The 25,947-nt window shown below is 40.2% G+C and overlaps 1 protein-coding gene across 1 annotated transcript; it reads left to right on the top strand.

The window, feature by feature from the left end:
- The first annotated feature begins 1,657 nt into the window (after positions 1-1,657).
- Positions 1,658-25,537, top strand: LOC124973990 (mediator of RNA polymerase II transcription subunit 13-like). The gene is given in 13 exon segments (XM_047537580.1): positions 1,658-1,666; positions 1,759-1,951; positions 2,621-3,047; positions 3,693-3,912; positions 5,341-5,529; positions 9,990-10,234; positions 10,384-10,556; positions 13,706-13,864; positions 14,693-14,869; positions 16,066-16,223; positions 18,654-18,815; positions 24,448-24,560; positions 25,405-25,537. Coding segments are annotated over 13 exon segments (2,358 nt in total).
- Positions 25,538-25,947: the final 410 nt, after the last annotated feature.

Below are 25,947 nucleotides of genomic sequence, written 5' to 3'. Positions count from 1 at the left end.
CCAGTCCTTCTCCCTAGGGTTCTTCAGCTCCTGCACAGCAAAGCAACTTGGGGCTCCTAAGCAGGAGAGTGAAACCTAAAACCAAATGGCCGATATGGCAGACTCAGGAGAAACCATGTATGCATTTTTAATGACTTCCTAAAAGTCCTTTGTACATATGTACCCTAATCTGTTTAAGCCATTTCCTTTTATTAAATGCCTAATTAGTTCCAATTTTCTTCTTAAAAATAATGCTATGATGATTACCCTAATTTTTTATTATTTGTATTTTTTAATGATTTTAAGAGCATTACAGACCACTAGAGAAATTTCCAGTGAGATTTCATAGAATAATGAGTATATGTAGGATATGAGATACCTTGTTCAATACCAGTTCAGACAATATCTTGCTATATGACCTTGAGAAGTCTTTGTGTCCAGTTAGTTTGCAGGTGTATAATATGGGGTGATAATACCAGATTTTCAGGGTCATTAGAACAAGTAAACTTTGAAAAATCAGAAGTGTGAGGCAAATTCAGGTTAATATGATTAACCAGGCTTCTTATCTATTAACATAAATGCACCATGAGTACAATGTGACTATTCTTAGGTGTTTTCTATGAGAGTGGTCATTTTCTATGAATGCATCTATTCTGTAGATGGAAAAAATTAAAATCTTAAAGCTAGGTTTATCCCAGGTCCAAATATGTAGCAACACTAAATCTGAAAGCATTTTTTTATGTATGATTCACTCTATATGAATGGACTAAATATGTGGGTTGTAGAGTGCCTCGGCTTAAGAGATCCTTGTGTTGGGGACAAAGGGCCAACCTCACTTGGGCATGGAGCAGTCAGGACTTCTTGTTGGTAAGTGATAGAAATGTGATTAGTTAGATAGTTGAGGTTAGATTAGTTTGCTCTAACTATACCTGATTAGTTAGTGTTATGTATAGCTGGATTCAAGGACTTGAAGGATGTTGTCATGGCTGAGACAATCATCTAGATTTTTAGACTCTGCCTTTTCTAAGTTGGCTCTGCTGTCAGGTGTATGTATGTCACACATGAGAGCCCAGCACAAACAGCCTTCATCTGCCCAGCTCAAATTACAGTGGAGTGGGGCTTGATACGCCTTCCCTTAGCCGACTCTAGCAAGTAGTACTAATATGAACCCTTTTGCTGCTGAACAGATAGTTGACTTTTTGTAGGGTGTTGTGAGCGTCCACTGAGTGTCCTGGAGATTACCAGCAGATTCTCATTGTCCTAAAACAACTATTTACTTTTGAAAAGTGATTGGGCTGCTTACTGATTTACCCTCTGCCATTAGTGATCTCCAAATGTCTGTAACAATCTAACAGATGGCCTATAAAATTTTAGTGTTATCTTATGAGAAAACATTATGTATAAGGATTACTTAAGAGATTTTAGTGGACATATGTCTCAGCTTTAGTAGTCAGAAATCCTGGTAATTCTCTACTTGCTCACTAGCAATCAGGTAGTGCTCAGCAATCTCCTCTGCACAGGGGAAGTTGGTTTGGGTGATCAAATGTATAGTTTTCTTCTGAGGGCCTAGTTCAGATTTTGGAGGGACAGAGAGCAATTTCAGAGTGGATTAAAAGGACCAGCTTATACTGTTGGTTTAATGGCATGTGATAACATAAAGAAAAAGGGAAAAGCTTGTATGTTTATGGTAATCTTCCTTGTTGAGTGTAGGTGCGGAGGGCAGGTACTGTGTGAAGGACTGGCTCCTCTTGAAAATCATGATCTCGATTGTGTCATCAGATGTGTAGGCTTGGGCAGCACAAGCCCATCTGCAAAGTGCTACGTGATGGCATCATGCATGTGGGAAAGACCGTGGCACAGAAGCTGACGGATGAGCTTGTGAGCGAATGGTTCAACCAGCCTTGGAGCAGTGAGGAGAACGACAATCATTCCAGACTCAGACTTTACGTGCAAGTCTGCCGCCATCACCTAGGTGGGTAAGGATCTGTGTGGCCAAGCAGGGTTGGAGATGTGAAGCAGTAGATCCGTCTCCTCGCCTGACAGATGCTATGTTACATTTCTTTTGTCTTGAGAATGTTAGCATTTCATTACTGTACCTAGTTTAGTCTAATTTTTGTGTTCTAGGTAGTTAAATCCTAATTTTTTTGTGGACACATATTCTTTAAAGCTGTTATTTGAAAGAAGGAATATCTATTTATACCACATTTTGAAAACTTAGCAGCATGATTTGGTATTTACTGCTTACATTTAACCCATATTCTCAAGAGAACCTCTAAAGTTCATAAAGCCATATGTACATAAGAGCATAGTATACTGTGATGGCTATGGAATATATGGCTTCTTGTTTTTTAGCGAAGGTATGTGAAGTCTGTCTGAAAGCAGAATATTATGAGTGATTAATTTATATTTCTTTTCAAATAAGCTGTTTCTATAGAATTTATAAGCTGCTTCATGAGCATTTCTATGTTTTCAAAACACATAAGCATATCTTCAACTGTAGAGACCGTATTTAGGGCGTCAGAATCAGAGTATTGCATCGTGAAAGCATTCTTTTAATAAAATAGTGAACATTTTAAACATCTGATTAAGTTTGACCCTGCTGGACATCACTGAAGTCAGCTCTTCGCATGTTCTCTTTCAGCACCTTATTTAACCACTCTGCAGCTGGACAGCAGCCTGTTGATCTCACCTAAATACCAGACCGCACCAGCAGCAACACAGGGACAAGCTCCGTCTGGGAATGCTGGGCCTTTAGCTTCAAATTCAGGATCAGCGGCTCCTGCAGCTGGCAGTGCATTCAATCCCACCTCCAATGGTAGTTCTGCAAATCCCGCGACAAGTAGTTCCACATCTGGCTCCTCCGTGCCACCGGTCTCGTCATCTGCTCCTGCTCTGGGTATTAACCAGATGAGCACTACCTCTTCCTCAGGACTCAGCGGTAGTGTTGGAGGGCAGAACCCCAATGTTGGGGGCAGTGCCACCGATAGAATACAAGGGAACCTGGGCTGTGGTGGAGACCCTGAGCTTGGGCAGAACTCCGCCCAGCCTGCACAGGATGGACAAGAAAGGTGGGTTACTCACTGATTCAGAGACAGGGCCTCGGCTTGGACCCCTTCTTTTTCCCCACCTCAATGAGTCTCCAAATCCAGTAGAATGTTCTGTTTTTCTTTTTTCCATAAAAAGTGACAACTGTCAATCTATAGCTACATTAAGGAATTTGACACTTTTAATTTATTACAGCTGACAAACATGAAACTTACTAATTCACTATTAACTTGTTATAAAACCACTTTCTAGAGTATTACCACAGAAAAGAAAAGGGTGTTGAAAAAGAGACCTCCCATTTTAGAAGAACATACAGGTTTAGTATGCTTCTTCCAAAATACTTAGGATTGGAAATGTTTCAGCTTTGGGGAGATTTTTGAATTTGGAAATATTTGCATAGACTTTGCTAGTTGAATATCCCTAATCTGAAAATCTGAAATCCAGAGCACTCCAAGATCCAGAACTTTTTAAGCATCATGTTACAGTTTTGGATTAGTGATGCTTGATCAATATTGCCATTTCCATCTGTCCTCAGTGCTGACTGGCTTGATTTGCCTTCTTGTATACGATGCATTCATAGTCTCACATTTAACCTGCCATCACCATCCACAGAGTCAGTGTGCTCTGGAATTACTTGTTTTGTGTACCTCACAAGTGACTCTCTCCAGTGTTACAGAGAGGGAGAGAATAGGAATTCCCACGGAGCCTGACTCTGCAGACAGCCAAGCCTACCCTCCAGCTGTTGTCATTTACATGGTGGACCCCTTCACCTACACTTTGGAGGAAGACTCCACATCTGGAAACTTCTGGCCCTTGAGCTTGATGCGCTGCTATACAGAAATGCTGGATAATTTACCCGAGCATATGAGAAATTCTTTCATTCTCCAGGTTATTGTCTACAAGTTTATTCTTTACATTTGTTGTTTTTATGAAAGTAAATTCATAATTTTTAAAAAATTGATAGTAGATGAAAGTATGAAAGGAAAAATATTCATAATTTTATCTTTTAAGGGCAACCATCATTAGTATTTTTATGTCTTTCTACCTTTTTCCCTACATCTTTACAAGGTTGAGATCCTGCTTTTAATACTATTTTTAACCTTTTTCTAGATGTTATTCAGGAATATGTTTCCATGTTCCCTAAAATTTATACCAGTAACCTTTTCTTTTTGCAGTGCTGGGTATGGAAGCCAGGGCCTTGAGCACGCTAGGCAAGCGCTTTACCATGGAGCCCACCCCAGCCTCTGCTGTTTTTAACTACCTATTTTCCATGTGTAACTCTTCCTATATAGTTAGACCTTTGTCTCTGCTTTTTTATTTATAAACAAAGCCATAGTAAACATGTTGGTGTCTAATCTTTTTTTTTCCCTTTAAGTTAGATTCTTAGCTCTGGATGATGACAAATATTGCCAAATTCCTTTCTCAAAAACTTAACCTTCCTTTGAGCAGTGAACGATCATGTTTATTTTCACTACATCTTTGCTTTTTATAGTGAAATAATTTTGTAAAAAATATTTTATATGGATGAAAAAAGAGGCCTTGGGTGTTTTGAGTGTGTTTTTGATTTTTTTGTTGTTGTTGTTGGTGGTGGTACAGAGGTTTGAACCCAATGGTGGTCTACCACTGAGCCACATCTCCACCCTTTTTATTTTTTATTTTTAAATGGTCTTGCTAAGTTACTTATGGCCTAAGTTGCTGAGGCTGCCCTCAAAGTTGGGATCCTTCTGCCTCAGCCTACCAAGGTGCAGGGATTATAGGTGCATGCTACCATACCCAGTGTTGGTTTTGGTTTTGTTTTTAAATTTTTTCTTTTTCCTTTTGGGGTTTTATTTTATTGTCACTTTAATGAAAGTTATCCTAAAAGAATTAAAAAATTGAAATGTAGTGTAATCAAAATAGAATGTTGATAATTGATTGTTTCAAAGTCTGTGTCCCACATGATTAGGCAATAACTCCAAAGATGCTGTCCATGCTATCTGTGAGAAAAGTATTAAAATGCAAGTTTAAAAATTTTGGAACCATGGCAATAGCAAATCAAATACCAAAAGTAGGAATAGGGTAATTTCTAAGTGAAAGCAAATCATGAGCAACATAATATTGCTGCTTATGTAACATTATGTTGTAAAAAATCCTGCCTCTTATGTAGGACGTTATGCCACTGGAAGGAATTAGGATTTAATTGTATTATGGTTGACATTTATGTATTTTAAAGCCCAGGTCCCTCTCCTACATCAAGGAATAAATTCATGCCATTTCACTTTTCAGTTTCCTTGTAAGCATATTCGGTCTCCTGGGGTTGGTCTATTTGTGTTTTAGATTGTGCCTTGCCAGTACATGCTGCAGACAGTGAAGGATGAGCAAGTTTTCTACATTCAATACTTGAAGTCCATGGCATTTTCAGTGTACTGCCAGTGCAGGTGACCTCTGCCTACACAGATCCACATTAAATCACTCACAGAATTTGGGCCTGCAGCCAGCATTGAGATGACCCTCAAGAACCCTGAAGTAAGTATTGGCGGGACTTGCAGAAAGAATACTTTGATACTAAAAATGCAAACCAAGAGTATGTCTTACCCGACATACAGATTGGTTGGTGACTTCTTGGTCTTCTACCTTTATATGAGAGTTGATAGGATTCTTTTTAATTGTTAAATCAAAATAAATACTTCTGTGAACTTTAAAATTATTTTTGAGGAAAGAGACAAGCCCTTTTTTGTTTTATTTAGGATCTAAGGCAATAATATACTTACTACTTTTAGCTACAAATGTTCAGATTTCCTAAATTTATTTCATTTCTTATTGTTCTCACTAACCTGTCTTGTATTGCAGATTCTCTGCTCTCTTTAGATCTGACTTATGTCTGAGGCAGCAGTGATCTGTGTGTTTACCATGTGAGAGCACCTCACTTTCTGACGCATGCTGTCCCCTGATGCTACTTATCATTCCTCATCACGTGCTGTTGGGTAGAAACGAATGCTTTTCCCTCCCTTTTTCTTGGGTCTACTTCCCATAGCTAATGTACCTTTAAGGGAATTTTAAAATGCTAAAGCCAAATATGTCTCCCCCCACCCTGGTACTGGAGATTGAATTCAGGTGTGCTCTACCACTGAGCTACACCCCCAGCCCTTTTTGTTATTTATTTCGAGGCAGGATTTTGCTAAGTTGCCCAGGCCTGCCTCAAACATAGAGTCTTTCTGCCTCAGCCTCCTGAGTAGCTAGTATTACAGGTATCCACCACCATACCGAGTCAAAACGTCTTAAACCAAAGTTTTGTGCTCCCCTTGTTTTTCTAATTACTTTATCTTGAAGATAGGTGTCTAAGGCAGTGTTTAGCTTTATCAGAGCCTTTAAAAATCAATTCCCACAACCTCATAGCATGAAAGATAACCCATTAATAAAAGCCAGCAAACACTTCTTCACTTTAATAGACCTTTTTAAAAACTCCCCTATGGCAGATCTTAGTTGGTAATATAAATTGTTTCTTGAAGACTGCCTGGAATGCTAAAAGCTTGGAAGTGAGAAATGATTCAGGTTGCTAATATTGTGTTGTAACTTGGTTCAGGTCAGCATAGTCCCAAGAGAGAAAGCTGTTTAGCTGATGACCTACATTTACTCTCTTGTTAAATACAGTTGCTGTTTTTGGCATTTTCAGTTTAGTTTAGTCTTGAAGTTTGAATTTTTCATTTTTGTGAGCAATTCATCTATTAGTTTTTTCTAGAATTTAAAACTTAATCTTTGTTTCTTTGTCTCTTGAAATTATGAATTACTGCCTTTCTTTATAAATGTAGGGTCCTTCTGTTCGTTACCTGCTTGTGGCTGTTCTGCAATTCTGACACAATAATTTCTTGATGCTTTGGTGAGAAGTGATCACAATTCAAGTAATAACTCATAGTGCTGTGTATTTTGTAGTGGAGATTAAAGAAAGGCTGGCTACCTATTATTAATATATCCCAAGGCATTATATAACATTTAAAAAAATTATAATATACTGGCAGAACACCATCAGGTGAGATACAATGAGGCATAGTTTAAAATAAGTGGCAAAAAGACTTCATGTAATACGTCTCCCCCATTCCTTACAACGGGGAAAGAGAAAAAAGTCTATTTTATTTTATTAAAAGCAGACGCATCACATTTTGTAAATACTGAGGTGTACAGTGAACGGCCTGGAACATCGTGCTTCCCTTAGCTCCCTGCATTTGCCTCTGCTCTGTGCCAGCTGCTGCCTTCCAGGCCTAGAAGGCAGTGGTGGTGATTGGGAGAGCCGGGTCCCTGCTCCGTGCGGTTCTGATTGCGGCGGCACGTGAAGCACTCGTGACGTGAGAGAATGTGTCCTAGTATTCATGTACAACTGTTTGAGGAAACCTATTGCTAGTGTCACTTTTGTTTTCTTATGGAATATTTAGCATCTCAAAAACAATTTTGTACTAGTAGAAAGAATTTTGAATGTTCTCAACAAAGTAACAGTAAATGTTTGAGGTGATGGATATGCCAGTTACTACCGTGGCCTGATCATTGCATGTTGTATACGTGTTTTAGAATGCACATGATAAACAGATGCAGTAACTATCAATTAAAATATACAGTATCTTAAAACATAGTTTGAGAATCATAGTTTACCTATATATATTTACCTATATATATTTTATATATATTTATATATAATATATAATATAATATATTATATATATTTATATATTTATATAATATATAATATTATATATTTTATATATTTATATATATTTATAGCTTCTCAGGGGCCGAGGGGCAGGCGATGGCAACTCCAACCCCAGGGGCAGTGAGGCCCTCAGGAAGCCGCCTTTAGGCCCTGTGCACAGAGGGCCCCACCGTGAGGTGTCCATCTCCTGTCCCATTTCACAGATGGAGAAACTGAGGCAGGGAGCAGTTAAGTGATGGTCCATTTATATATTATATATATTTATATATATATATATATATATATATTTTTTTTTTTTACCACAGGCTAGCTGTTGTGGCTAAAATATTTGACATTTAACCCTTTGTTTTATGTAAAACTTTCAAACAACCTCACTTGGAACTTTTTTTGTTTTGTTTTTTGTTTTAATAACAGCTCTATGGAGATATAATTCATTTTGTAAAATTCACCTTTTTAAATTGTATAATTCAGTGATTTTAATATGATCACTAAGTTGCATAAACCATCACTTCTGATTTAGAACATTTTCATCAGTCCTGAAGGAACCCTACCCTCCATGGTCACCTCTCTTTTCCCCTCCCCTCAGCTCCTGGCAGACACTGAGTTGCCTCTTTTCTCACTGGAGTTGTCTGTTGTGGACATTTCACTGTAAATGAAATCATGTAATACCTGTTTTTTTAATGTCTGCATATTTCATTTAGCATAAATTTTATGCTCTCCATGTCAGAGCATGTATCATTTCATGGTTATTAATATTCAGTGGGATGGATATTCCATATTGTATTTACTTCATTAGCTGATCGACATTCGGGTTGTTTCCACTTTTTGACTATTGTGAATAGTGCTGACACAAACTTGTGTGCAAAGATTTTGTGTGGAAGTGTTTTCAGTTTTTTGGATAAGGATGTCAGAGTGGAATTCTGGGTCATATAGAAAGTGAATGGATTAGTGGTAGATTGGCTTTACAACTTTGAGCAAATTATTGAGTGTCTCATGGGCTGAGTTTTGGACCCTAAAATAAAAACATTGGATTAGATTATTTCTAAAGTTTCTTTTATCTTTAAAATCATGTTATTCTGTTACTACTTTGCCTTATGCTGGTATGATAGTTCAGGGGTCAGTGACTATGGCTGTGGGTCAGATCTGGCCTACTCCCTATGCTTGTATGGCAAACCAGGTAAAAATTATTTTTTCATTTTTAAAAAGAGAAGAATATATGACAGAGACCCCTGAAATATAATCTTTACTATCTGGTTCTTTTATAAACATTTTCTTATCCCTGTTGCAATTTATTAAATATTGAGATGTATATGGTAACTGTAAAAAAAAAGGTGACAACTACATTTTGTCTGTTTTTCTAAAATATTTTGTCTTGGGTAAAAACTAAAGCTTTGATTTCTAAAATTCCCTTTTCATACATGTACCTATTATTAAAATATATGTACTGAAAAATACTGCTGCTTGGTGAATTTCCAGTGAAAAATGTCACATAAGAAGCACAAGAAACAAACACAACCAGCAAAAGCAGCTCCTTAGTGTTCCTTTGTATCACTGATGTCACTATTCTTACTTCTAACAACATAGCTTTGACTGTTTTTGACCTTCTATAAATTGATTCATATGGTTCATATTCTTTGTGTCTGGCTTTCTGCAGTCAGTGTTGAAATTTATCCATTTCTTTTGCTTGATGTTGTAGTTTTTTCATTATCTTTGCTTTTTAATATTCTGATTATGTGACTCTAACGCAATGTATTATCTATTTTACTGTTGATGGGTATCTAGGTTATTTTCAACTTAGAGCTATTGTGATTAATACTATTACAAATATTATTACACCTGTTCTTTGGAGATAGACATATGCCTTTGTTGGGTCACAGAGGGGCAGTGTGTGAAAGTTCTACATTCTCACCAAACACAGTATTTTATTTGAAACATTCTGCCTTTTATTCTAAACATTCTGGCTGATGTTGGTAGGGTTATCTCACTGTGGTTTCAGTTTCTACTTTCCTAATGCCTAATGAAATTAGGCCAATTTACTTTCCAAAATAGTGATTTCTTTTACTAAAAAGATATTAGGTTGGTTGGGTTTCCTACCTCATATCATTTAAACAATCTTTTTGTTATCTGTGTGAACAACTATTTACATATTTAGTACTGGAGCAGGAGTGGGGAGCAACCTGTGGCCATTGCCATTTATCCCTGTTGGTTTTCCTCGGTGTTCTGGGTTTTGTTGTGAACATTACGTTGGATGACTTTGTGTTGAAAATGGTTTTGATCTTGATTTCAGCGGCCCAGCCCAGTTCAGCTTTACTCCCCTCCCTTTATATTGGCCCCAATCAAAGACAAATCAAAGCAGACAGAGCTGGGAGAGAACTTTGGTGAGGCCAGCCAGAAATACAATGTGCTCTTTGTGGGCTATTGTCTGTCTCATGACCAGCTCTGGCTCTTGGCTTCCTGCACTGACCTCCATGGGGAGTTATTAGAGACCTGCGTTGTGAATATTGCTTTACCAAACAGGTGAGAGGCCTTGATGTCTGTGTTGTGTGTAAACGAGTGCTGTGTCCTTGTGCAGATGTTAATCGTTCTCGTTTTCCTGTCTAAATGCAATGGGAACAGCATGGATGTGTTCTTTGGAATGTTATTATGTGTGTCGTATTCAGTGGTAACATTGATCTGTACAGGGAACCCTTCTCCATGTCTTGCTTTGTTAAGTCACGGAAGAGTAAAGTGTCTGCACAGAAGATTGGACTGCAGAAGCTCTGGGAATGGTGCGTGGGCATCGTGCAGATGACATCTCTGCCCTGGAGAGTTGTGATTGGGCGACTGGGGCGTCTTGGCCATGGGGAGCTTAAGGGTGAGAAATTCCTGAAGCCGTGTGTGTACAAAATAGGAAGGGGCTGTGCAGATGCTAGTGACTAGGCAAGAGGGAAGCATTTTAAAGTTAGTAAGACTGAAACATTATATTTTCTGATTGGTTCACATTATATTTTCTGATTGTTTCAGGTTTGAAACTTTTCTTTAGCAGCAAAATTATTTCTCCAAATAAAATCTTAAATATAAAAAAGAAAAGGTGACTTATTAATATAAAAGTGATGCTCAGTAAATTTAAATTTCTCACATTGATTAATAGAGGAAGTGAGATGAACAAGTCAGTTTTTAAAATTTTTTTTTCATTTCTACAGACTGCATTTTGATTCATCGTACACAAATGGGGTACAACTTTTCGTTTCTATGGTTGTGCATGATGTTGATTTATACCATTTGTGTAATCATACATGTACACAGGGTAATGATGTTTGTCTCAGTCCACCATCTTTCACACCCCCACCCCCTCCTCCCTCTCATTTCCTTCTACGTAATCTAAAGTTCCTCCATTCTTCTTTCGCCCCAAGTCAGTTTTAAAGACCAAAGATCTTACATCGGAGATTACAGATGATTGTTGAAATCATATATAAGAACCGCCTTCAGTTTATCTATTTGGTGGTTGAAGATGATTTTTGTTATTTCTCTAGTTTGTTTTGGTGGCATAATAGCAAGAAAATCCTGCTTCAGGAAGACGTGGAGTAGCAAGTAGGAGCAGGTCTTTATTCACAGTGCCAACACCTGATATTTTTCAGTCTGGAAGGTAGAAAACAGATTTTTCTTTTTAAGTGTAGCCCCCAAATATATCTTCCACTGCTTATATTCCTTATTATAAACATAACAGCCAAGAAGTACTAAAAGTAACTTTGCCTACTGCATACCGAGCCCATATCAGCTGCCTTGCCTGGCACAAGCCGAGCTCACACACTGTCCTCGTTTGCGTAGCTACTTATATAGTCTTTACAGGAGTAATATGAATAGGCCTGGGTAGATATTATAAAACCTGATTAATTAATGGCACATTTATAAGAAGTTCCATATATGCATATTGATACAAATTTTTTTCTAAAGACTGCACCAAAGCTTACATCACAACTTAGCTTAGTGGTTTCCTGCATGCCAAGTACATTAGACTCAGCAAAACCAAAGTTTCTTTGTTGAGAGTCATAGGCTAGATGGTCACTGTTGCAGCTACTCAAGTCTGGTGTTGTAACATCAAAGCAACCATAGACAGTACCCACACTAATTGGGGGTGACTGTGTTAATAAAACTTTATTTACAAAAATAGGGTAAGATTTGGCCTGCAGACCATAGTATGCTGACCCCTGCATTAAGCATATAAGATGTTTCTTTACTGATAATTGGTATCAGGTATTTGTGGAATCCCTGAAATAAAATAGCACTGATACACAGAGAACTTACATTGTAGGCAATCTAATTACACTTAATTACACTTAATTACCTAAGTGTAAATCATTGCCTTCAATGAACATTGCATTTGAAGTTAATTTTCAGGGTTTGTATAAGTGTATACAAATATTGCATAATATGTACTTAAGAGTTTTCTTAAGCATCTATTGCACATAAAGTTCTTTTAGTAATATGTGATACTACAGACCAATATAAAATACTTTTTTCATTTTTTAAGGAATGTCATAATGAATCTAGTATCAGTAACCTGGAGGTTAATACATTCAGGGATTTGTCATTTCATTTCTGTCAGATTTCCTATCTTCTTCCCAATTCTACCTTTTTAGTCAATCTTATTTCTTAAAGGCTTTGAGCTATTTTTAATCCTTGGGGAAGTTAGCATATAATAGAAAAGAAGAAGTGGGGATAAGAATGTAGTCTAGTAGTCTCTCTAGTCACTTGGTGTTTTGGAATGTGATTAAGGCCATCTCCTTGCCTGGCGTGATTGTCAAAGGGGCACACTCTTCCTTCTTCTTAGAGGAGTGGGGTGTAAGTGGTTCGAGGAGCTAGTCTTCTGTTACTCCCAGTAACAGGAACACGGATGAACCCTGTGTACAGATCTGTTTACCCACTTGCCTCTCCTTCCTTTGTGGCTCTGCGGTCGGTGCCACATCACATTTCTGTGGCCCTGTCAGATCAGAGTCTTTGGACTTCCTGGTCAGCTTTATCAGTTTCTGTTCTTTATCTCCACAGGGCTTGTGATGAAGTACTCAGTGCCTTTACACAAAGCTCACATCTGTGTGATTTGGGGCAGTTTTAAAACATGCATTCTTCATGTTCCTGGACACTTTATTTCACCCACTTCAGATTGAGTTTCCTTAGGAATATGAAAACGTTTTTCTATTCAACTGCTCTTGAGGGGAAGAAACAGCTTGTCTGGGGGGAAAAAAGTTTGTAGTGAAGTGACATTTGATCAGTGGGCTGTGACGTGACTGCAGCTCGCTATGCAAAATTGTGCATAGCTCATGGGTGTTGTGGAGGTCAAAAGTGAGGACCAGGTGACTTTCATTTCCCAGAGTAACATACCTGCAGGAGAGTTGTGAGCGAACACATGCTTTTGTTCAGAAGCAGTGCACAAATGTCACAAGTCGTGCTTTCAGCTTTCAGCCTCAGCTACCACTGTGCACCATTGGAGAGCCTCACTCTCACCAGTTGCTTTTGAGCTCTTTTGGGTGTTTTAAGAAAGGTTCACTTTATTTCCGCTGCTGCTGCTGCTTGCCTTTGGGGAAGTAATAACTAACCCATGATAGTAAACAGCTGAGGCTCCCCCAGCTCTGCTGTCATCCCAAAGGAATGTGCTGATGAGCAGGGAGAAAATCAGTCCTTGGGAAGGAGGAGAAAGGCTAGAACAACACTAACCTCATCATTGGAAGGCATTTTAAGTGTCTAAATCTACCAGGGTCTGTGTGGGACTCAAAGGTCATTTCAGACATGACTTCAGCCTCCAGTATAGTAGACCTTTGTTTCTGTGTTAAATAAGTGTAATAGAAGTCAAGTCACATTTTATTTGTAGGAAGGAGAGGAACCGAAAATGGAAGGGAATGTGGAAAGCCATGCTCCTGTTAGGGTCAAATCATGGAAATTCATTTACCAAATAAAACTGCCAAAAAGCTCAGACTCACATCAGTGTGTATGTGTGAAGACTGTATTAACTGTGATATTTGACTTCAGATTGGAGTATCCTCCTTGGAGAATGTTCACTACAGACAATCAGCAAACAGCTCAAGGATGTGTGCCGGATGTGTGGGATCTCTGCTGCAGACTCTCCTTCTATCCTTAGTGCCTGCCTGGTTGCCATGGAGCCCCAGGGGTCCTTTGTAGTGATGCCAGGTAAATCTCCTCTGGTCAGTGTCATTAATTAGGTATTACATCAGTTCAGTCCTTTCAAACTTAAATTCACAAGCAAGGGTAGGATATCTCACTATTATTATATCTGTGTAAGAGAATATTGCACCTTAAACTCAGTAATGGAAACCATTTAATCTCTTCCAAGGGGAGTGGTTTGTGATTTTATTATCTTTGTTGACTACAATTCGGGAAAGAGATGAAGTTCTAGATATGAGTGAGAGCTCTTAGAGCCATGATTAATGACTGTTGCCTGACCCCAGTTACCTCTGTTGCCTGCAACACTTGGGCAGTGACATAACTTCATTGTGCTTCTGTTCTTGTCTATGAAATGGGGCTGATGGTGGCCACACTGAGGTAACTATGATGATTGAGATGGTGTGGATGGGGGTATAATACAAGAGTTGGCCTGTGGGAAGCAAGCCTTCAGTAAGGGTCGCTTAAGATATCTGTTATTTGAATGGTAACATTTTTCTGGGATTGTCATCATTTAGGAGACAAATATATATAGGAGAAGGAAAATGGGATTTAGTATTAGAAATACTTCTTGTATGACTAATTTAAAAAATATTAGATAGACTCAATCCAGTTTTATCTTAAAATTTCCAGTGTTAAATGAGGTGGTCATCATACCTGTGTACTCTGTGTTAAATTCTTAGAAGATATTTTAACAATTGGACCCAACTCTCAATGTGCATCCTCCATGACATTCGCATAAAAGTAGAACCACTCGCCTTCAGGCCCACTGCAGACCTCATTCCAGGGGTTCATTGTTGCTCAAGGGGAACTGACGTAGTTCTTCTTTCTTTAAAGATGCTGTCACAATGGGCTCTGTTTTTGGTCGAAGTACTGCTCTGAACATGCAGTCTTCCCAGCTGAACACCCCTCAGGATGCTTCTTGTACACACATCTTGGTGTTCCCAACCTCGTGAACCATCCAGGTGGCCCCAGCAAACTACCCCAATGAAGATGGATTCAGTCCTAACAATGGTGAGTGGAGGCCCCTGGGTAGCAGTCAGAGTCCCCTTTTACCAGCAGGGCACAGACGAGAATACGGGCCCATCGTGCCACCAGCCGTTCCGTGGTGCAGTGAAGAACACGTCGAATACTCAGAGGACAAAGGGCTGAGGAGCGTTCTGATTTTAAAACTTTAATTTGTCCCCACTATTAAGAACAAATAGAGACTTTCCTCACTTGGATGATCAACTTTCCTCTGTTTTTCATTAAAGGCAAAAATAATTGCCTGATAATATCTTGCACATGGTGCCTTTCCTTCAATAAATATTGTTGATCTGCTTTTATACATTGAAGTACAAGCCAATATGAAGGTAGCGCCTCCTTTCTCTCATCCTTGGGAATCTAGTTTGCTTTAGTGACCCCTTGATTAGTCTTAATGGATTGCTTTTGGTTTGAATATAGCATTTGTTAAAATCTATTTTTAAACTGTGAAATGCTCAGTATTAAACATTAATTTGTATTATTTTTGAAGAGTTGTTTTTTTTAAAATAGGTAGCAGCATTACTCATATTAAATGGGGAGGAAGGAAGTATACCAAATTATGTGTAACATGATCACAATAAAATGGTAAAATGAGAAAAGGGAAGGATCAAAACGAAAATGTTCATGGTGATTGGGTTATGGGTAAAGTTTTTTCCCTTTTTATACTTTCTAAATTTTCTACTCTGAGTGCATCTTACTTTTACAATGTGGGAGAGAATTTCTTAATGAAAACATTGTGCTTTGATCTGCTTTTGGAGTAGGCCTCCTCCTGTTTCAGAGCGAGCTCACACCTGTTAACATGCATGCATTCAGCCTTCAGTATTTTAGCTGCTAATTGGATGCATAGATGGGAATCTCCCTGTTCTTAGTGGTATCAACTTTAATTATTAAATTACTTCTTTAACTGTTATAAAAGATAGTAACATCTTTTCATGTGTCTTTGGAGGCTACACAGAGTGTGGGGTTTCACAAGTTCTTTTTTTCTCTATTCTGTTAATAATTTCATATTAGGAGATCATTGGAGGGAACAAAATGAAACAACCATTTGTAACATCAGGCATGCACTCATTACATCTTTGTAATCTGTTAACAACATGTGACTATTAATCGTAGGTTCATAAAACCTATGTTGTTTAAGTTGGGGATATGGCATCTTTTTAATTTTTATATTTTTCCTTCTCCTCTAGATGATATGTTTGTTGACCTTCCATTCCCAGATGATATGGACAATGACATTGGCATATTATTGACTGGGAACCTCCATTCCTCTCCCAACTCCTCCCCAGTTCCCTCTCCAGGCTCTCCTTCTGGAATTGGTGTGGGCTCTCACTTCCAGTACAGTCGGGTAAGGGTGATTGGAAGGAGGGTGTTTAAACAAGCACAGACCTCGGGAGAATGATGCTCATGACATATGATCATCCTTTTACTATGTGTACCTTTCTTCCTGATGGTCTAGGTCTCTTGGACCAGATAAGTAAGAGTGGAAAAACAACTGTCTAGTTCTATTTTGCATAGAAAGCAGGAATTTGAAAGAAATGTGTTGTTTATGATGCATAATTTTATCAAAAGAATAATTCTATTGTTTTTGTGGGTTTGTATGTTTTTGCTTTGCTCTTGTGGTGATGGAGATGAAACCAGGCCAGGCAAGCACTCTACCACTGAGCTACAGCCCCAACCCACAGCAGGGATTTTATGCAATTGTTTTCTTAGCAAAAATTAGTTTTGTTTGCCTGCTACACTTCCCTGTATTTTAAAAAAATATTTTTACTTTTCCCTCAAAAATAGTGACTTTTAAGAGGGCAGTTCAGCAGGCCTGGTTATTTAACACCCACAGTAAATGTTCACTGAGGAACACATTGTCGATGGTTGCTTATTCTGCCAGAAGCCTGATTGTCTTGCTCTTGTCTATAGTCAACCTGCAGGAGAGGCAGGGGCCATCAGGAGGCTGATTTTACAGAAATGTCCAGGTTAATGCCAGAGTCTCAAGGACAAAACCAACCTTACAACTAGTTTCATCTGTAAATGTCCCATGCATCTTGGAGGCAGATTGACAGTTATGTTCAACAGCTAAAAGGTGCAGAGTTAAAAGGTTCTGCCATAGCTGGTGTTAACTGTGTTTAACATCTAGATGATTCATGCCTCATCACTGTACTGTGCTTATTATTTAAAATGCCATGAGATTAAGGGATTGAGTCACAGAAAAATAGCCATCTTAGTTTCTTAGACTGAACAGGTATAAGCAGCCCAACTCATGCTCATTTTTATAGACACAGAAATGGACTTAAAGGAATTAGGTTTCTGTCAGGTGGAACTTTCATTGCCAGCACTGAATCGTTGAAGGGACAGTCAGAGTGAGGATTTAAAGCTTAGTTCAGTCGCAGAGCAGGTGAAACCAGGCAAGGGCACTGCAGAATGCTCTTGTGTTGCTTCCTGTGCCCTTACCCTCCTGGAAGGAAGCGATTTTTAAATGTCTTTATTTTCTTTGTAGTTATTTGCCAGTTAATGACAATTTATTTGTTTACTGAAGATTCTGTAATAAGAACCCTAAACACAAAATTTATACTGGATGATTTAAAATGAGGATTTCTGAAAATTGTATATATAGGGGACCTGGCAGCTCAGAACGTGGACCCTGAGTTTGGGGGAGACAACTCTGCACTACACCTCTCCAAGACCAGCCCTATGGCCTTGGACAAGCCTGCTCCACCTCTCTTAGTCTTAGTTACCTCATTGTGTGGTGGAAATAATAGCCTCTGCTTCCCATACCCATTGTCATTCAGTTTATCCATTAACAGAGAATTGATCCTTAAAGTGTAATATTTGTTTTGTAAGAAACAGAGGTGTGTTGTATTTTCTTCTTTTGTTGGAGCCTCAAGCCCTAAAGTCTTTAATGAATGTCACAGTTTAAACAGCATGCTGTCTGACGCTAGTCAGGTGGCCTTTTTCAGTTCTGAACAACAGCAGCCAACTGACCTCATGGAGGCTTTTAGCTTTCCCTTTTTCTACACCATTAAGTACTCTTTGATAACCAATTAAGACATTAGGACATGAAAGAGTGTGCTCAAGTTGGCAGTAAGTTTTTATTTTTTAACCCCCTCAGAATTGATATTGTTTGATGATTAAGGGTCTTTTCCTACCTCAGAAAAAATGTACTCCCCACTGTTGCTTGCATTAAAGGCACAGTTTCAGTTCTTAAAGCTAGCTAAAAGAATTAAAGATGAAGACATCAGTTGCAGAAAGGCATAGTAAGCCTCTTACAGAGTCTCTTTATAAGGCGATTGCAGATTAAAACAGCTTTCCCACCAGATTTCTCTCGGGGTGGGAAGCCAGCGTTCTCTCTGCCATGCAGACTCTGGTTTGTTGCCACCATCCTGTTGCAGGTTCATGGAGGCACACAGTCAGATGGTTTCTGGTGAAGGAGCACGTGGATGTGGTGAAGTGCTCAGCCCTTGGAGACCCCAGTCTTCCCACTTCAGTTTGTTGTATAGTAATGCCATGGAGTAGATTTTGCATTCTGTAGGGAAAAAGTCAGGGTGAATAAATCTGGACTTCCTTGACTGGTGACATTAGTTTGCTGGGACCTTATGCTGAACTGTAGTTCTTGTCAGTTGAATGCTGTGCCACAGAGTCAGTGCTTTCCCTGTTTACCTGTCTCCGTCACCAGGGGATTCTGTGTGAGATACTGCCAGACAGGAGTTCGTCAACAGAGTGTGTGGAGCCAGTGGACGAAATTCATGGCAAATGCTGACTGTGCTTTCAGAACCTTGTTTTTCAGAGCCAGGGTGAGCGTCTTCTCTCTCAAGAGGCACCTGAGGAGCTCAAGCAGCAGCCCTTGGCCCTTGGGTATTTTGTGTCAACTGTCAAAGCTGAGAATCTCCCCCAGTGGTTTTGGTCATCATGTCCCCAGGCTCAGAACCAGTGCCCTCTCTTCCTAAAGGTGGGTTTGGCGTCATATTGAAGTTTGTGAGGAATGAGGGATCCATGCTTAGATGTTTTGATTAGAGATTTCTGTCTTAGTCTTTTTCTCTTCTTTTTTGTCTGAGTCTTTTTCTCTTCTGTTTATTTGATGTCACTTTTACTCTGAGGATATTTTTATCATAATCACAAAGAAATGAATTGAGTTTAACCCAAGTAGGATGTTTTGTGGGACCTGAAGGATAAAGGTAGGAAGGACATGTAGTTCAGCTTGATGGTCTTTCTCCAGGTCGGTATTGCATTTCTCTGAGTGAAGGTGTTAGTAACTAGTTGTCTCTTCCTCCTGCCATGAACTGTCAACATTCTTCATTAGAGAAGGGCCAGAGTTTGCTTTTAAAAAGCAAAACAAAAAACCCTCATGTCGGGGTTTCCAGGACCCCCAGCCTTGGGCACGGTCAAGATGGCGCCTGATGCTGAGCCAAAAGCGGCCAGCTATACAGTAAACAACCAGCGAATTCCAATGATTGGCTAGTTAACGATGTGATTAGAGCATGCCCCCCTCGTGTACCTATTCTATGCCTGCAGCTGTCTGCGCGTTTACCTCGTGTGCTCTCCCCTGATTGGTTGAAGTGTATATAAACTTGATGGGTGGAGGAATAGCGGAAGAAGCTGGGAGTAAGAAGAAGCTGAGAGAAGAAGAAGTTGGGAGTAGGAGCAGAGGCTGAGAGCAGAAGCTGAGGGCAGAAGCTGAGGGCAGAAGCTGAGAGCAGAAGCTGAGAGAAGAGGCTGAGAGTAGGGGTAGAAGCGGAGAAGCGGAACGACTGGCGCAGGTGAGAGTTAAGTGGAGGGAAAGAGAGCAAGAGAAAGAAAAGAGAGAAGAAACTGAGAGTAGGAGTAGAAGCTGGGAGTAGAGGTGTGCAAGCGGGCGTGAGCCGAGCGGGAGAAACGAAGCGGCCGGAGCAGGCGAGAGCCGAGCGGGAGAAGAGTGAAGTGCAGGAGAGGGAAAGAGAGCGAGAGAGAGGGATAGATAAGAAGGAAAGAAAGGAAGACTGTACGCAATATACTTCCAAAGCTTCAGACGTTTGTCGTGTCTCTCTCTGCGGGCAGAGGGAACGCGATAACTGGTGCCGAAACCCGGGAAGATGAAAAATAAGATATCTTAAAAAATTTTAACAAGTTAAACCGGTTATAAAAAAGTTAAAAGGTATCGGGATACGCCATCAGCGGTCCTGGGGACACGCGGAATGCGGTCCAGTTAAAAGGTATCGGGATACGCCATCAGCGGTCCTGACGCGTGGAACGCGGTTCAATTAAAGTGAAAGTAGAAACACGCTTTAAGCGGTCCAATTAGGGTATAGGTAGTACATGAAAAACCGCTATAAAAATTCTAATGCACACTTGATAGTTTTCCTTTCAGTAATCTCGTTGCTCCTGGCAGCTAGGCCACTGTTTGTTATTGTAACTGCCATAACTAAAGCTATTCAAATTAGTAACAATGGGGTCTGAATGCAGCAACCCCTCAGGGAGCTATTAAAAAACCATGGGACGCCATTAAAGGAAAAAACAGCTAAAGTAAGAAAAACTGCTCAGTGTGCCATAAGGGGGATCTTCATGAACAGGATCTAATAGTAACAGAAAAGAACGCTTAAAGAGAATAAAGTGAGGAAAAATTGAGTGGTGGTGACCTAGAAAATAATTGCTCAAAAAATCTAAGAACAAGGGAAAAAGGGGAATTAAGTCTAACATAAAGAACCCCCAAAAGGAATAACCAAGTGGTAGTGAAAACTTAAGAACAAGGGGAAAAGGTAGGAGAAACCTAAGCCTAATAAAAAGAGCTTCAAAATCTGTAGAACCTGCCCGTATTTGAGGAGCAAATGGAGATACCATCAACCATTAGAAAAACTTTAAAGAGGCAGTTAAGACTATTGGAGACAGCTATGCAGAGCAGTGTTACAATGTCTAATTGGAGAGCTCAGTGGCAAGAAATAGCTGTTGAAACTGCTTGCAGAAACATAGTGGCAAGTTTTCCCGATAGAAATGTTGAGATGAGAAGGCCAATACGCTTCAATAGATGCACAAAATCGGCAGCAAGGAGATAATGCCCTAACAAAAGACAAGAGATAACTATAGTAAAATCTGTTACACCTCTTAACTGTTCAATAACCATGTGCTATCTCTCACAATGCTGGAATGGTTCTTTTGCCACCCGTGCAATTTTGATGCACATTCCTATCTTCCTACCAGTCCTAGTTTCTGTTGCAGATATAGAATTGCCAGTGCTATTATCAAGAAACAGAAGAGGCCTTGACATTGCAACAGCCGTGATCATTGCCATCACAGTCCTTGCAGTAGCAGCATTGACACAACCATAACAACGATCATTTGGCCGAAAATACAGCTGCAGCCTTACAGACCATAGAGACTCTATCAGAGAGTGGACTCACTATAAGAACAAGTGGATACCTTGAAAGAACTTTTGGGACTGGGATGCGTTTATTCCCTGAGAGCTGTTTGTGTTGCCCGTATTGTAACTCTACCGGAATGTATATTGTTTCTGTATTTAATATGGCTACATGGTTTTTCTTCTGTTTATAGATTTATCAAACAGCGGGCAGGCTTAGGAGCTATGGTGGTACTCCTCTGCCTTGGCCTCCTTCTCTTCATTTGTTTTGGCATGCATCTACGAGCTAGCCAATAGAGAGATCAAATTATCTTTCATCAGGCCATGACCGCCCTAAAGGCCGACAGCCCCCCATTAGTATGGCTCTTGATGCTGGACCGGTAGTCAAAGACGGGTAATGAAGGAGGTGGCTGTGTACCAACCTAAGACAGGAGCTGCAGCATGCTCTGCAGGCTCTGATGACGGGTAAGGACATATGCTGACCACTCAACCTAAGACAGACACGGTCCCGAGCCTTAGTTTAATAATAAAGAAGGGGGATATGTCGGGGTTTCCAGGACCCCCAGCCTTGGGCACGGTCAAGATGGCGCCTGACGCTGAGTCAAAAGCGGCCAGCTATACAGTAAACAACCAGCGAATTCCAATGATTGGCTAGTTAACGATGTGATTAGAGCATGCCCCCCTCGTGTACCTATTCTATGCCTGCAGCTGTCTGCGCGTTTACCTCGTGTGCTCTCCCCTGATTGGTTGAAGTGTATATAAGCTTGATGGGTGGAGGAATAGCGGAAGAAGCTGGGAGTAAGAAGAAGCTGAGAGAAGAAGAAGCTGGGAGTAGGAGCAGAGGCTGAGAGCAGAAGCTGAGGGCAGAAGCTGAGGGCAGAAGCTGAGGGCAGAAGCTGAGAGCAGAAGCTGAGAGAAGAGGCTGAGAGTAGGGGTAGAAGCGGAGAAGCAGAACGACTGGCGCAGGTGAGAGTTAAGTGGAGGGAAAGAGAGCAAGAGAAAGAAAAGAGAGAAGAAACTGAGAGTAGGAGTAGAAGCTGGGAGTAGAGGTGTGCAAGCGGGCGTGAGCCGAGCGGGAGAAACGAAGCGGCCGGAGCAGGCGAGAGCCGAGCGGGAGAAGAGTGAAGTGCAGGAGAGGGAAAGAGAGCGAGAGAGAGGGATAGATAAGAAGGAAAGAAAGGAAGACTGTACGCAATATACTTCCAAAGCTTCAGACGTTTGTCGTGTCTCTCTCTGCGGGCAGAGGGAACGCGATACCCTCACGTTTTGGATCAAAAACAAAAGATCTCCCACTTGCAGACTGTATGAAAGAACAAATGAAACCAACTTCTTGCCCACAAGTTGGCAAGAAAACACAGATGTTGACAGTGTGCTCTTTCTGGACCTTGGGGAGAAGGCCTTGGTGTGACTACTCCCTTCACATGTCCCTGGTGGTGCAATAGTTATACCTCTACAAATCCTTCCTGAAGATATTTCAGCAGAAATTAAAACGTGTGTAAAAGGCTAGAAAAAACCCTGACTTTTCATCAGTAAGGGACTGACTGAACCAGCTGTCATGCACCCATACAGTGGAGGACTAGTTATGCATAACAAAATTGGGACTGTTTCTGTATGATCACCCCTGGATGTAGATTACCACAGTACACTTGCACACATCTGCTTACAGTCTTACAAAGAAACAATGGGAGGTTAAATTAAAAACATAATCCACAGTTTTCTTTTCCTGATGACTTTAACAATACAACCAAGAAGTAACATAAAAAAAATAAAAATCTTATGTAGTTTTTATTTTGAATTAGAATTAGTAGTGTGAACCTAGATTTATTTATTTTATTTTTCTCTCTAAAGAAGTATGCGCATGTTTAGTCTGTCTACTGAAAAGGCTTATGAGCAGTGACAGCTTGGCAGCAGTGAGCACCTCTGCTACCAGGATTGTAGTTCCAGTGATCATCTGTAGTTGAGAAGAACCAGGGTTCCCTGAAGAAGTGATTGATTGCAGGTCTGAAATAAGAAGTACTTGGCATGTACCTGGTACATCACGTCATCTCTGCAAGTCTTTAAGGTCATCTCAAAGGCCCCAGTAACAAACTTGCAGTATAATCAGGACAAGGATAGGACATTTAGATCATTAAAAAGAATAACACTAGCTGTAGATTGAAATAAATCCTTTAGTTCATAAATGTGGTGAAAAACAACAACAAAAATATACGGTAGTCACCTTTTGCAGCTATTAGAGTATCAACTTATTAATTTGAAAATTGTAAATAAGAGAATCAAGTATTTATATACTACATTTAACTGTTATTTTTTTTTAGTTATTTAAGAAAGTAAACCATCCTAAATCCAGTAGGTGACAGATTGATGCAAAACTTTATAATGGCTATAGTGTACTGGGACCACCTGAACCCTGTGACATGTACTCCCAGGGGACAACCAACATCAGGTGCCTTTGATGTGATCTGATTTAAGGGCACAACCCTGGCTATGAAGTACTCTTGCCTGCCAGTCCCAGAAATGACTGAGCCCTCTGGATCCAACTATTGTTTTATGCAAAACCTGGAAAGTAGAAAAATATGTTAAAAAGTACCACCAAGATAAAAACCAGCCACATCTAGACTGTGGGGCCTTTTATAGATTGAGACCCTTTACTTAATCATTTGCAATGTATAGACCAGATTGTTCATTATTAAAAAGAGAAAAAAACATTTTTGAGATAATCAGAGAAAATTATGCATGGGTTGAGTATCAGTTAATGATATTAAGGGATCCTTGTTGATTTTTCCTGTGTAGGATATTACTGTTTTTAAAAGTTCTTATCAGTTAGAAATGCCTACTCGCTTATTCTCAGGCAAAGTGATATAACATTTGGATTTTGATTTAAGATGAAGGGAAACTTTATTTTATTTTAAAATAAACACAAGGGGAAATTTTCAAACTCAGAAAGTGACAAATAGTGGCAATTGTTATGGCTTGGTGATGTGGGCACTTGGGACCTTGTTACACTGTTTTCATGGATGCTTGACTGTTTCCATTAAAGAAAACAAGAAAAACAGCCCCAGCGTTTGCTTTGTTTTCACCTCTAGCATATAGACTTGTGACCACGTTGAGGGCTACCGAGCAGCTTAGATTTCACAGACATACAGAAACCCTCACTTCTAAGGACTCAAGCACATCTGCTTAGGCAGCAGCGGGCCTCCCTCTTCTGCGCTGTGATGTCTGGGCCTGAAGGTGACGGTGTCTGTTCTTTCTCCAGGCTTCATTACATCACCACATCTCTGTAGCACAGATGGACGAACTTCTCCCTGCCAGGAATTCTCAACGGGTTCCACACCCTCTGGACTCCAAGACCACATCTGATGTTTTAAGGTAGATTCCAGCCCAGGCAACATAGCTGTCCATTTTGAAATGATACTCCTTTCCTCTTGTTTCTCTAAGGTGTTTTAATTTGTGATGTCTTAGAAAAGATGCCGCCCTTCTCGTGTGTGTTGTGGCATGCAGTATAATGCACTTTGTCCACGTAGATAGTTGTGGACAATTACACTTGCTGTGCTTCCTGTTCACAGGAGGCATTTCATGGTAACAAAGAAAGAGGTCAGTTTCCAGGGGGTGGGGATAGTTAGAAGATCGTGTCTGAAACAGAAAGTGCTCGGTGTTGAAAAAACATTCATGTTCTCTGACTTAGATTGCATAAATAAAATTCACCGAAACATACGTTCCACAGTTAGAAACTGCATCTCAGAAGTGTGTATTCTCTTGCACACTCTGTAGCATATTTGTATAATTATAATTTTTAGTGGCATTAATTTTAATAACATTAATTAAAATAATAATAACTTTATATCATTATATATTCTATTTGACTCAGTAAATCCCAAGTTTTATTTCTGTCTGTAATTGATATAAGATACTGCATGCTTTTTAGACTCCTGAGTCATTGAACTGTGTATTTTATACTTACAGCCAATCTCACTTCAAGCTTAGCTCCTCTCATTGCTTAGTGGCCACTTTTGTGGACAGTCGCTATCTTAAGAAACAACGCAGGTCTGGCAGGAGAGGGGGCCGTTGAGTCAAGGACCATGTGAATGTGCCTGGGGCAAGTGGGAGAGCAGCTTGAAGCCTTTGTGCCCCAGAATCTGGACCCTGTGAGAATTTGAGAGTTGCCTAGCCTTTGCCCCGGCCCCTGCCCTCATCTATGTCTTCTGTTCAGCAGGTTTGTTTTGGAGCAGTACAACGCACTGTCCTGGCTCACGTGCAATCCAGCCACCCAGGACCGCACTTCCTGCCTTCCCATCCACTTTATGGTGCTCACTTGGTTGTACAATACCATCATGAATATACTTTAATTGGAAAAGAACTTGTTCTCTCTGACTCAGTTCCTTCTCCCGCAACCTCAGTCCGAGGAACCTTCTGTACTCTGGAAATAGCCCACATCCTTTTCTTCAGACCAGCCTCCACAGTCCCGCACTGTGATGCCCTCGGCAGGCACATGTTCATTCTGCAGTATTCATGACCACAGCGACTCCTTGACACTTCTCTCATGGACCTGGGAACTCCCATAAGCAGTGACTTTCAGCCAGTGTGTGGTGTGTGCAGCCCCCCAGCCACTGGTCCACAGGAAGTGGTGGTTGTTGGTGGCTTGTAAGAGGGAAACAGAAGAGACAGTGTCCTTTTGCACAAGAGTCTGTGTTTTCAGCCTCTGTTTAAAGACGAGGGCCACAGAGCCCTTTGGATGAAATCCTCTTGTTTTCGGTGT

Source organism: Sciurus carolinensis, unplaced genomic scaffold, assembly GCF_902686445.1.
Source record: "Sciurus carolinensis unplaced genomic scaffold, mSciCar1.2, whole genome shotgun sequence".
NCBI classification, from domain to species: Eukaryota; Metazoa; Chordata; class Mammalia; order Rodentia; family Sciuridae; genus Sciurus; species Sciurus carolinensis.
This window is presented reverse-complemented; position numbering and strand designations above follow the sequence as displayed.